This window comes from Diospyros lotus, chromosome 1 (assembly GCF_014633365.1).
Source record: "Diospyros lotus cultivar Yz01 chromosome 1, ASM1463336v1, whole genome shotgun sequence".
NCBI classification, from domain to species: Eukaryota; Viridiplantae; Streptophyta; class Magnoliopsida; order Ericales; family Ebenaceae; genus Diospyros; species Diospyros lotus.
In genome coordinates this window covers 43,329,585-43,342,996 of record NC_068338.1, presented here as the reverse complement: position 1 = coordinate 43,342,996, position 13,412 = coordinate 43,329,585, and the positions used below count along the sequence as shown (strand labels likewise).

At 35.4% G+C, this 13,412-nt stretch overlaps 1 protein-coding gene across 2 annotated transcripts; it reads left to right on the top strand.

Moving 5' to 3' along the window:
• The first annotated feature begins 2,202 nt into the window (after positions 1 to 2,202).
• On the top strand, positions 2,203 to 13,372 carry LOC127799306 (uncharacterized). Of its 2 annotated transcripts, XR_008022596.1 has the most exons (9): positions 2,203 to 2,470; positions 4,074 to 4,155; positions 4,271 to 4,338; positions 4,477 to 4,574; positions 11,323 to 11,459; positions 11,618 to 11,685; positions 11,918 to 12,074; positions 12,641 to 12,704; positions 13,069 to 13,372. XR_008022596.1 is itself a non-coding variant. In XM_052333231.1 (8 exons), the coding sequence occupies exons 1-8, from the start codon at positions 2,460 to 2,462 to the stop codon at positions 13,084 to 13,086; spliced, it is 546 nt and encodes a 181-aa protein (XP_052189191.1). In that variant the 5' UTR covers positions 2,203 to 2,459; the 3' UTR covers positions 13,087 to 13,372. The 2 variants fall into 2 exon arrangements, 1 of the variants encoding a protein (XP_052189191.1); XM_052333231.1 differs by lacking the exon at positions 11,918 to 12,074.
• Positions 13,373 to 13,412: the final 40 nt, after the last annotated feature.

The following is a 13,412-nucleotide window of genomic DNA, read 5'->3' as shown; positions in this document are numbered from 1 at the left end:
TGGAGGAGGAAATGGTGGAAGCGGCTGCTGCGCTGTGGGTGGTGAAGAAGAAATGAAGGTTTTGGAGATGCTTTTATATGCTTGGAGTTGGAGGGAAGGTGCTAATGAATTCCTAATGTTGGATGTTTTACAAATGATTAGGATTAATTAATGGTGGCTTGTTTTTGTTTTCATGTCCGATATTGTTCCTTGTTTTGCCTTTACATGGCTTAATTAGCTTTCCCAAGTACTTAAGGCAGTCGGCCTTATTCCTATAATTATAATTATATAGCCCTTAAACATGTGCTTAATTAATTTACCAAGGGTTGGCTAATATCGATGCTCTACAAACTGGAGAACCGAAAGCAAAGGGTGGAGCTTATGTTGCTTAATTATAATATATATATTTTCCTCAATTGTATTTGGTTATTTATTGTATGAATTTTATTTTTTTATGAAAATATCTCAATTTTCACTTGAATTTTAATATTATTATTTATTATAATTATTTTTTCCTTCAGACTATGAATTAAACTGAAATTTCACTTTTATTTAAATGATTCAAATGGGTAAATTAGAATGGACACCCTAAGGTTTTATTAACTTTTTATATCTCATATCTTGAAAATTAAGCTAACTTTTTCTCAATTAAAAAGTTATCAAATTCTTGTAATTTTATGAAATTTTAGAAATAATCTCGGTGTAACTTTTGAATGGTAAATAGGAGTAAATTTAATATACACTTAATGAATTTTAAAAATATAATTATTTATTTATTAAATTTTGAATTTTGCTTAACGTTAATAATCCAAAATTCAGTGAGTATTTGTTAAATATTTTTGAATTCCGTTAGTCACATGGACAATTTTCGTTTACAAAATATAATGGGCGATGAATAATTAACATTAAGCAAAGTTTAATAAATATGTAATAATAATTCAAAATTAAATGAATAAGTTATTATATTTTTAAAGTTAAATGAGAAGATGTTAAATTCACCCAACAATATAAAGATAGTAAGTGGAATCTTTAGAAAGTGAAAGGATTTGTTTTTATTTATACCAAAACTGAATAATGCCAATTATAATATACATAAATATTTTATTTGATCTTATTTATTAGATCCAACTAATAGGAAAAAGAAAAGGAAAATACCAATTCTACCTCTTAATAGACAGATACACAAAATGGATCCAAAACTCTTATTGGATTCCCATTAGCAATGATCGGAAGTGGTGCTTCGACTACTGTTGCGGTCTCTAATCCTTATTCAGAAGTTGTTTGGCTTAGCGATTTGACCGCTTATAAGTTGTATAAGTAGCTTATAAGTTATATAGTGTTTTCTAGTTTAGTGTTTGACGATAACAATCAGCTTAAACACTAAATAGCTTTAAAGCTGCGATAATAGCGTTTTGCAAAAGCTAGTACCCCCAAGCTTTTGCACAAAATACTTCTTCGTTGACCGAGTAAAATACTTTTCTGTCCCTAGTACCCATCATCTTCTCGCTTCAACCATTGTTGCGCTTCCAGCCATTACTGTCATTGTCACCGTCGCTTATCCTCTATAATCGCCGTCGCCATCGTCCAGCTGGGATCACGCCAGCGCTGCATCTGTCCTAGATCTGTCGTTACCATCGCTGCATCTGGTTCCAATTGGGTCGTCCATCACCATCGCTGCATCTGGTTCCAATTGGGTCGTCCATCGCTACTATTTGTATATATTGTTTATATATTAATGGAAATATATATTATATATATTAATGGTAATATATATTGTAGGTATAATTTATCTAATAATTATAAATTAATTTATAATTTTTTATTAAAAATAATATTTCTTATAAATTTTATTTGTATGATTTAGCATCATGTCTATTTTAGTCTTTTTGTCAAATTTTGATAACTTATCAGCTTTTATATACCAAATACATAATTATTAATTGACAGCTTAAAAGCATATTTATTCAAATACACTATTAACTTAAACATTATATAACTTTTATACCAACTGCTAATTAACTTAAAAGCTCCTATTAAAAACGATAAGCCAAACAGCCTCTCAGAGTCCGTCAAGCCTGATACTGCAATATTTTGTACTTTTTGGGTAGCAGCGTGAATACATATTTTACGTGTTACGAATTGAGTGAGAGTTTAGGGGCTGATGTGAAATTAAGCAAACTTGTTTCTCGAATTCCAAACATAATGACTCGAGCCCAGCCCACCACGCTTCTTCCCCTTCTGGCGCAAATCGAACTCGATGCTCGAAAGCATCGGTTGACATAGCGATTAACCGCTTGGTTACCACGCAGCGGGCTGCAGAGAAGAGCACAGTGTACTCGCTGCTTGCTTCTATAGGAATTCATTTCTTTGAGATCGGTCATAGCCTCATCGAATCGCGCCTCACTAGCCAGACGCCGAATCGTTCTTCTCACTTTCTCTTTCTCTATCCTTCTCTCTCTGTAGAACGATTTAAGAAAAAAATGTTCAAGAAGTGAGTTCTCTCTTTCTCTTCTCTCGGTAGAATTTCAAATTTATGCGTTCCTTCTAGGTTTTGTAGATAGATGTTCTTAATGCCCCTGTTATTGCCGATGGTATATTTTATTCTTTTTTTTTTTTTTACGCTTGAACATATTTTTTATTTGCCCCTAGTTTTTAGTACATTTTAACGATTTATTCATAGTTTCTGTCTGATCTAATTAATGTTTGTTTGTCGCTGATTCTCCGTTGCGTGCAGATACAATAACGATTAGTTTCTCTGAGCCTTAATTCACTATAGGTCGTCCAGCTTGGTTCTATTTCCCGATCCTTATGAACTAGTTCCAAGATGCTTAGATAAGCACCCTCTGCCGGGGGAAGAAAAGTTGTTTACATTCGTTTAATGTCCATTTTTGTTGGACGGGAAACACACTATTGGGTGCCAATCTTGTCGTTTCAAATGGTTGTGATGTATGGTATGAAGCTTATGCACTGGGTTTCTTACTCTTTTTAGTTTTAGGTCTTTTGGCTAGAGCACGTTCTGAATCAAGGGGGGATATTTTCTTTCTTACAAGTCAATTAGATGCAGTTACAACACTGCTCAAGACCACATCACGCGCCATATTGCCATCTCTCTTATGAAGTTGAATACAAGATTAATTAGCCAAATAATCAGAGTCACAATATAATCCACCTATCAAGAGACTCAAACCATGATTCAATAGAATCAAGCTTGGGGTATGAACTGCTGAGGGCTCTGAAAAACAAGAGGACTTTAAAAATACAAGAAGATGCAATCAGACAATAATAACTGCCACAGCTGGGATTTAATAGCTGTTGGTTGCTTGATAATAACTAGGCTATATATTACAACGAAGGAATCCTTGGTATTGGCCCTAGTGGGACATCAACCAAATACTTTCTCATGTGTTACATCCTTTATATCTTTATCAGAAGAGATATGATGGGTCAACCTGAAGACTTTTTCTATTCTAGTCTATAATAAGTTAATTAAACTTTGGACCGGGATGAGCCTTTGGTTATTAAGTCTGTTCTGGTGTCTATAAACTTTCTCTTTTTCTATTATTTTTCCTGCTCTTATCCATAAAGAATTTTGTTGGGATTCTTCCTTCAAAATGTTGGCAGTCTTGTTTTCAGTTTATGAGAGGATCACATGTGGAATTTCTTTCCTTCTTTTGGTAGTTACACATCCCATCAAGTGTCTCACTAAAATCTTGATCCTTCCCTTGCACAGCGGAGTTTTAATTGAATTGTAGATATCTTACCAGATTGACTTATTTCTTTTGCCCTTGGTTTTTGACCAATTGGTAGTTAAGGATCTTTGCTGCAAGGTCAATTTTGGGAAGGTCACACTTATGGTGAACTTTTTTTTTTTCATGTACCACGGATTATTTAAAAGTTTCAAAGCTATACTTTATGGAAGGGAGGCTCTTGGAAATAGTGTAGTTTGCCTGTGTCACTCTCAAATCATTTTGGCTTGGCCTATTGTGGCCCATTTCAGCATTATGCTGATTTCCCTCAGACTGATGTCACATCACATTTGTTTATTTATGAAGAATATCAAATCATGAAAAAGTTGATTAACATATACTATATAGGTTCTCATCTGAAGATGTATCTGCCCAAAATCAAGTCAAAGCATCCGTGCAACGCAAAATTCGTCAAAGTATTGCAGAGGAGGTTTTTACTTTCTCGTGGCTCATCTCTTTTTTCTTTTTGTGTTTACTTCTTTCATTTACAATGAATGTGATTCTTTTTTTCCAATTATTTGACAGAAATTTTGCTTTTGCTGCAGTACCCAGGGCTTGAACCAGTGCTAGATGACTTGCTTCCAAAGAAGTCCCCTCTTATTGTTGCTAAATGGTGTTTCTTGTCTTAGGAGCTTTAAGACTTTCCATCTTTGGTTTTATTTGATATGTAGATGTAATTTTTGTCTGGGTGACTATGCATAAGTATGTTGGAATCTTTCTTTGACAAGCTTCTTTTTTTGTTTCTTTTCAGTCAAAACCATCTGAATCTGGTACTGGTTAACAATGTGCCTTTGTTTTTCAATGTCCGTGATGGACCTTATATGCCTACATTACGACTTCTTCATCAATGTAGGTATTTCATTACTTTTCTGCTTTATATTATCTTGCTTTACACCATCATTCTGACCTTGTATTACCAAGGAATACTGATGTATATAGCTAATGGTAATTGTGAAATGGTGCACACTTTCCAGACCATGGTATATGTTCCAAAACAATGAATTTACCAATCCAAACAATTCCCTTTTTTTTTTATATTACCCTCTTAATTTGTTTCTTAAGAGGGAAAAAGTGGCAAGAAAAATGAACTGAAATCTTTTAGAGTTTTGGCTCTTGATAAAGTGTAAAAAATTGGTAGTCATGTTTCAAGTAAAATATTTTTAGAAATATCTTGGATTCTAATAGTAAAAATACAAGTTTCCTTTTCATACTATTCTTTGAAGCATATTATTTACATTCAATTCCAAAACAATCCTCATTCTTCATTTTGTTCTTTTAGAAAATGCTTATTTCTACAGTCCTAACTCGTTCTAATATGGCTAATGAAAGCATGGAACTTTCTTTAAGAGAAAACTGTGTTATATGGATGGCCTATTTATATTGGATCCCATGTTGTTATAAATGATGTGGGTTTGGATATAAAATATATATTGGACATGTATTATTGATGATTTATCAATGGAGATTGTCAAAAAGTGGATACAAAAGCATGTGTAATTCACTCAAATTTCCATAGGCTACATACCATCTCTACTTCAGGATAGTCCAAAAATGCATGTGGAAATCCCCATTTAAAAACAAGCCATGCTGCAAGAACATAATTTTTAACTAAGTTGATGGCAAAGAGAACTTGTAGATGTGATGATTTAGCTCTGTTTAGGGATAATTTTTTTATGCTCCAAGATTTAGGGATTAATTGAATCTGATCAGATATGGTAGCGCCTGAAGTAACATAGAAGGAACTCTCATATTGGTGTCCTTATTGAGGCCTGTTTTTTATTTTACAGGCTTTTGAACTCGTACCTGCAAAAAAATTTTGAAAACTATTTTTTGTCAAGATGATTTAGAGTAAGTGGGTACAGCTAATGATTTGTTAGTTAGTAGTATTGTTAAGAGCATCTACTTCTATGCAGTATGCAGCCAGCTTTTCTTCTTTAGATTTCCTGTGGTGCAACTTGTGTAACCTTTAATGGAGCATGCCTCAGCATAATGCCCAACAAAAACACAATTTGAAGTATTGGATACATTATATTTGAATGTCAATATTTCAGCCTTAATTGGATGAGGATATAAAATGGTCTGAGATAGAGGACTCCTGAATCTTTTAGCTTCACCAAATATTTTGCTTATAAAAATGAAATAGCAGTCTCTCGAAGGAATTCATGTTATAGTCAATCTTCATTGTGCATGAACATAACTGGACCTGATGTGCTGCATGTGATCAAATGGTTTAGTTTTTTTTTTTTCTCTTCCTGGTGAAAAGGTTTTAGTTCAATCTACATTTAGTAAAGGTCATACATTTTACACACATCATACATGTTTATTCTTTTGAAAGTAAGACAATGACATGTTTGCTAAGATATTTAGTGGTTTAAGGAATTGGAAATGTTTATTAGAATCTGGGCAGGAATTTTGGTTATGAAGCTATCATTTACCTTGAGTTGTTTAAAATATATATATATATATATATAATGTTAGGTGATTGTCGGAGTTTGAAATCTCCCGGAATTTTAGTTGGCTCTGATAATTTGAATGTAAACTAATTTGATCTGCACAACTAAGTAGAAAGGCTTTTGGGAACGAAAAGATTGTTATGTCTTTGGTGGTTACAAAAATTTACTGAAAGTAATTATTCTCTCTCTCACACAAACCAAATTTCTCCTCCTCCTAGTAACTAGTAAGGGTGATGGCTTCTTGTGGCTGGGGTGACTAGAGTTGGTGACAGGGGATGGCCTAATGGTGATGATTTCATTCAGGGAATGGTTAAAATAAATGTTGGGTCCTTAAACTTGATAGAGTAAGATTTCTTGAAGGAGTTGGTACTGGTAAAGTTCTCAAATTAGTGAAAATAGAGGTGGGTATAATTTCTGTGATACCAAAAAGAGTCAGAATATTGTAGGATTTGTTGCTGCTCATATTTACACTATACTTTGAATGCAGTATGTGAGTCCTGGGCAAAATTATAATTCAACTAAGAAGTCTCCGACCTCAAATAATATTGTTAAGTAGGAGCCTTGATTACTTGAACATAACCACAAATTTCATGCTTATAAGCCAAGCCAAGTGCAAGAATTTTCCTACTGAAGATGGTATTTCAAGCTTTTGTTTTCTAAGAGTGCCATCTGGATACTGCATGCTACATTTGCTCTTGATGACTTGGACAAAGAGTGTAAGGCTGGAAATCTGGGATTCCAGGAGCATGGTAGCATGAACAAACTGCACTGTTTAATGTGGCACTCTATTTGCATGGCTGTAGGTTCTTACTCAGGCAAGGACCTTCTTGGCCAAGGACTGATCTGAGCTTTGGCTTAGCCAGGGCCTCAGGTTTTTGCTCTGCTAGCTTCAGACATTTGCCTAGCCAGCTTTGAACTTTCACTCGGCTTTGGCCTGGCTTGGACAAGGCCTGAGCTCTTGCTTAAATCACAAATTCACAGATCCTGAGACCCATTTTTTCCGTTGACCCATGTTTACTCTTGGGTTCTTACTTGAAGACAGCCTTACTGAAGGAATTTTAGGAGTTCCACAGCAATCTTCCCATTGCCACCTTGGCAACTCTTGGGTTTTGTAGTTTGGTGGCTAGAACTCAAGCCTGCTGCAGGTACCCCCGTGGGATTCTAACCCATCAATGATTTCAGAGGAGGAATATAGGGTGTCATCTGACTTGTCATTCCATGTGCGAATGATAAAGTGTCACCTGGCAGGGCTGGCACTTTAGTTTTGTTAATTTTCCAATATAATTCAACAAACTTTCTGCTTTCTATGGGAAGGTCATTGAAGCTCACTAACTACAACAACAACATATCCAGCCTTTATCCCACTATGTGGGGTCGGCTACATGAATTCTAGACTTCCATGTATTTCTGTCTTTTGTCATATTCTCATTTAGATCCATATATTTCATATCAAATTTTAACGTCTCTCTCAAAGTCTTCTTGGGTGTATCTCTACCTCTTTTTGTGACTAATTGTTTCATTTCATCAACTCTCCTCACAGGAGCGTCTCTTAGTCTCCTTCTCACATGACCAAACCATCTTAGTCTAGTCTCTCTCATCTTCTCCTCGATTGGCACTACTCCTACCTTATTACGAATAACTTCATTTCTAATTTTATCCTTTCTTGTATGTCCGCACATCCATCTTAACATCCTTATCTCCGCTACACTCGTCTTTTGCTCATGCTGATATTTGACTGCCCAACATTCTGAGCCATACAACAAGACTGGTCTTATAGCTGTCCTATAAAATTTTTCTTTCAATTTTAATGGGATTTTACTATCACATAACACCCCCGATGCATTTTTCCATTTTAGCCAACCTGCTTTAATTCTATGTGCGACATCCTCGTGGATTTCTCCATCTTTTTGAATCACTGATCCCAAATATCGAAAATGGTCTTTTCTTTGTAAGATTTGGTCTTCTAATTTTATTATAACATCATCCACTCTTGCATTTTTACTAAATTTGCATTCCATATATTATGTTTTCTTTCTACTTAATTTAAATCCCTTAGATTCTAAATTGTTTCTCCACAACTCAAGCTTAGTGTTCACTCCTTCTTTTGTTTCATCCACCAACACTATGTCGTCTGCAAATAGCATACACCATGGCACATCTGTCTGAATATCTTTAGTAAGTTCATCCATTACTAGGACAAATAAGTATGGAGTATCCCCTCCGCATGTTCTGACCCTTGTCTCTACACCATGATACATGTCCTTAAGGGCTTGTATATAGGCTATTTTGACTCATTTCTTCTCTAAAACCCTCCATAATACTTCTCTAGGGACCCTATCATAGGCCTTTTCTAGATCTATAAACACCATATGTAGGTCCTTCTGATGATCTCGATACCTTTCCATTAGACGCCTCAGTAAATATATAGCTTCCATTGTTGACCTACCAGGCATGAAACCAAATTGATTTTCTGACACATTTGTTTCCTTTCTGAGCCTCTGCTTTATTACTCTCTCCTAAAGTTTCATGGTATGACTCATTAACTTAATTCCTCTATAATTTGCACAGTTTTGAACATCTCCTTTGTTCTTGTATATAGGAACCAAAGTACTCTTCCTCCACTCATCTGACATCTTTTTTGATTTAAGGATGGCGTTAAATAGTTGCGTTAGCCAGGATATGCCCTCTTCTCCCATGCGTTTCCATGCTTTCTATTGATATATTATCTGGTCCCACTGCCTTATGATTTTTCATCTTTTTTAATGCTTGCCTTATTTCATTTGAACTTATGCGTCGATAGAATGTGTAGCTCACATTCCCTTCGGAGTTACTAAGATGTCCCAACCTAACTCTTGTGTCACCACCATCATTGAATAATTTTGTGAAATACTCCTTCCATCTCTCCTTAATTCTTCCCTCATTTACTAAAACATTTTGATTGTCATCTTTTATGCATTTCACTTGATTTAAATCCCATGTTTTTCTTTCTCTTGCTTTAGCTAATTTATATATATCCCTTTCTCTATCTTTTGTATCAAGTCGTTTATATAGATTCTCATATGCTTTTGACCTTGCTTCACTAACAGCTCTTTTTGCTGCCTTTTTTGCTTCTTTATAGTTTTTTTGATTTTCTTCATTGTTGCATTGATATACCGCCTTATAGCAAGTTTTCTTATTTTTAATTTTCAATTGTACCTCTTCATTCCACCACCAAGACTCCTTAAGGTTAGGGGCTCTACCATTTGTCTCTCCAAGGACTACCTTTGCCGTGCTTCTCAGAGCATTAGCCATTTCTTTTCACATTTGGTTTGTCTGTCTTTCTTCATTCCATTCCCTTCCACCCCTTAATTTTTCTTTGAAGATTAGTTGTTTCTCCCCTTTTAAATTCCACCACCTGATTCTTGGATTTTGTTTTATGTGATTTTTTCTCTTCCAATTTCTTACTTGGACGTCAAGTACTAGAAGTCTATGTTGAGTAGTCAAACACTCTCCCGGTATCACCTTACAATTCCTACAACATAACCGATCCTCTTGTCTCATGAGGAAGTAATCTATTTGGGTGCTTGAGGTGATATTTTTATATGTGATTAAGTGTTCGTCCCGTTTTTTGAATCTAGTATTGGTTATAATGAGCCCATATGACATAGCAAAATCTAGGATAGATTTACCCTCATTATTAATTTCCCCGAATCCATACCCTTCGTGTACCTCTCTATATCCGTTTCCGTCTCTACTCACGTGCCCATTTAAGTCACCTCCTATAATCACTCTCTCTCCTCTTGGTATCATTTGTATGAGTCCCTCTAGGTCCTCCCAGAATTTTGCTTTTATCTCATCACTTAACCCCGCTTGTGGTACATATGTACTAAAGATATTCATAGTCATTCTTCCTAGACTAATCTTCACCATAATAATCCTATCTCCTATTCTCTTTACATCCACTATCTCATCTATTAAGCTTTTATCCATAATAATCCCCACTCCATTTTTCGCTCGATCAGTTCCTGTGTACCATATTTTATATCCAGATTCTGATAAAATTTTTGCTTTTTTCCCTACCCATCTCGTCTCTTGAAGGCGCATAATATTAATTTTTCTCCTAATCATCACATCCACCACTTCCATAGTTTTGCCTGTTAATGTTCCTATGTTCCATGACCCAATCCTTAATCTATGATTTTGTTTTTAGCCTTAACTTTGGATTTGATTTTGTTTTTGGCCTTGACTTTGAATTTGATTTTGTTTTTTATTTTGATTTTGGTTTTGATTTTGATTTTGGACTAGCTTCTTTACCCACATCCGTCCAAGCAAATGCGGGAACCCTTGCTCATTTATCACTACATCCGGTCGCCGATGCAGCGGCCCTAGCTCACTTGTCACTACACGGGGGCAGTGTAGCGCGTTGCTATGAAGGGTTACGCCCACGCCCAAACGATTTTTCATAATTTGTCTAGAGTTCATGTTTTGGATCCGACTAAGTTTTACGTTGGCTGTCGGCTACCTAACACAACCCTGCTCTTTTATCCGGGCTTGGGACCGGCAGTGGATAACATCCCCAAACAGAGTTTGAAGCTCACTAACTATAAAAAGTAAATAAACTAGCATGGAGGGACAGAATAGAAAGGTTGTCACTCTGCTCGATTTCTCCCTCACACGATTTGTTCTCTGGATTTGTTCTATTTTCTCTCTAGCCCCACTGACCTCTGGTAGCCTTTTCTAACAAATTTTATGATTTGTATGTCAGAAAACCATATGATTTTTTTTGCTCATCATTGTATATTTGTTCATGTATATTGTTAGTTCACAGGCTCTTGGTGTTCAGCTTTTGACTATTTCAGTGTTTACAGTATCAAATCCATGTTTGTACTTGTCTCTGCAATAATCAGAAAAAATAGCATAAATATATTTCAAGCTTTCCTGATTAGAACAAAAGTGAGGCAGTATTTTTTCTATTATTAATAATTAACTGCTTTAAGGCTGTTAAGACCAGAAAATTCTAGGATTATTTACTCTGCTTCAATGACGTTTACCTTCTCCTTTTATTGATAAAAATTTTTACCTTCTTAGGAAACTTTTTTTTTTTTTTTCATTTATCTTCCTATCCTATGATAATTGAACAAGGTCCTTCATTTTTATCTTTGCAGATCCCGATATAATGAAAAAACTACAAGTAGACAGGGGCGCAATCAAATTTGTCCTCTCCGGAGCCAACATAATGTGTCCTGGACTTACTTCTCCTGGGGGTGCCTTGGATGATGATGTGGGTGCAGAAACTCCAGTGGTATGGTTGTACTTGCTACCATAATAATACTTGCCTAAACAAAGAAAAATGAGTACTAACTCTAAAGATTATTTTGCTTATTTTTTTTTTTCTTTCTTATGACATGAAGTTTAGTGTGTTCACGTCTTATTCTGATGACCGAACCTATACTATATCAGGCCATAATGGCAGAAGGGAAGCAGCATGCTCTTGCTATTGGCTTTACTAAAATGTCAGCAAAAGATATGTAAGTTATGGTCATAGTTCACTAAGAATTAATAAGTTTTCTGTATCAGCATATTTCTTCATCTTTTGGTGGACGTTATATTGTATATTCCTGCAGGATACATGGATCTGCCTGTTGTAAATTTTCTGAAAATGAATGTTATTGGTTTTTGAAACATGAAATGTTAGTTATGCTATTGCATTCATAAAATGTTAGTTATAATGCAATTGACCAGGCCCTGACATTTTTCCAGAATCAGAAAATAAATACCACCAGTAAAAAAGGATAATTGGAATCTGAAAAGCTCCTTGGACAGTGGAAGAGCAGGGATTTCAGTTCTAAGTTGCCCTTAAGCTTGCAAGGGTCTTTCTCTTTGGCCCTTCATCTCAATGATCTCATGCATGCTAAAGGTCCTTCTTTTACATCTGCCTTGTATTCCTGACATTTTCATGTTTTTAGATATTCCATTTATGTGATATGTACCTCTGTTCAGTAACCTATTTAACAGAGGTTTACATCATTCATACTTAGTTCATTGTATGAACCTTTATTTGTCTTTATTAGGTTTTGATATTCGGGCATGGTTCAGGAGAAATATAGATTTGTTGGAGGACTGTGGAATGTGTCCATAGGGTGTCTCAAGTGTCTGGTTGTATTTTCTTTTATGGATCTTTCTAGGTCTGCAACATTTTGTTGGTCAGATCTCTCGGGTTACACATGGAGAATTGAATCATGGAATTAGGAGATTTGTATTGTGTTCTCTTTCTATATTATGAACTGGTATTTTGAAAGCCTGCAGTCAGAACATTGAAGTTTTGTGCATTGTGCAGCCGTAGTTCAGGGAGTTAATTTTGAGGAATTTCAATTGGGCTAACTTTATGCATTGTTGAGAGAGGATCTTGATTGAATTTTGTGCTTTAGTATCCAATTAACTAGTGCAAAATTTTATTTCATGAAATACGTTTTGTTATTGCAGAAGGTCCATCAACAAGGGGATCGGTGTGGATACCATGCATTATCTGAATGATGGTCTTTGGAAGGTAATTTATGGTTAATTCGTTCTCTCAGTTTCTCTGGGTGCAATTTGCTAGTTGCATTCCCTGATTCTTTCTGTTTGCAATTAGATTTAAGAAACAAGTTTTATCGCCAATCTCTTAGCTTTAGTTAGCAAAAGAGAATTTTTTTTTTTTTTAATAGATTAGCATGTCTATTTCCACCCAAGAAATCTAACATATTTACTGCAATTGCATTATCTGTACTGAAGGTGTTCTTATCATTATGTCGGATTTCAAGCACTATAATCATGCTTTTTTTACTATTGGCTGCCTAGATTAGCTGACCTAGTTAATCAAAAGTTTGTTTTTCCTGGAATAATCCACCTTTGGTCGTCATCTTCATTTACAGATGGAACGCCTAGGTTGAGCATGTCTGATGAGGAGTGGCTCTGTTCAGTTTGCAGCCGGCTTTGTTCCTCCGATGCCAATGAACATCTAAACTAGATCTGATTGCATATCTTAATATTTCTCAGATCTCTCTGAAGCTGTTTTTGCACTTGAACTTCTGTAGAGTTTGAAATCAAGAGTCAACTACAGAACATATATGTAACCAACAACCTATGTTGCATGTCAACTTTGTTACTCATCAATCACTTGGATGGAAAATGAATTTTGGAAGCAAAATTGAACTGTAGGAGGCTATTATGAAGCTACCATTGAAGGCCCTACCATTTTTGTGGCTTTTGCTTGTGG

Bases quoted from the DNA above. Each gene is read 5' to 3' on its own strand.
- LOC127799306 (XM_052333231.1), top strand. The intron at 4,575-11,322 runs GTAGGTATTTCA...TTATCTTTGCAG, and splicing joins ATTACGACTTCTTCATCAAT to ATCCCGATATAATGAAAAAA. The intron at 11,460-11,617 runs GTATGGTTGTAC...ATACTATATCAG, and splicing joins TGGGTGCAGAAACTCCAGTG to GCCATAATGGCAGAAGGGAA.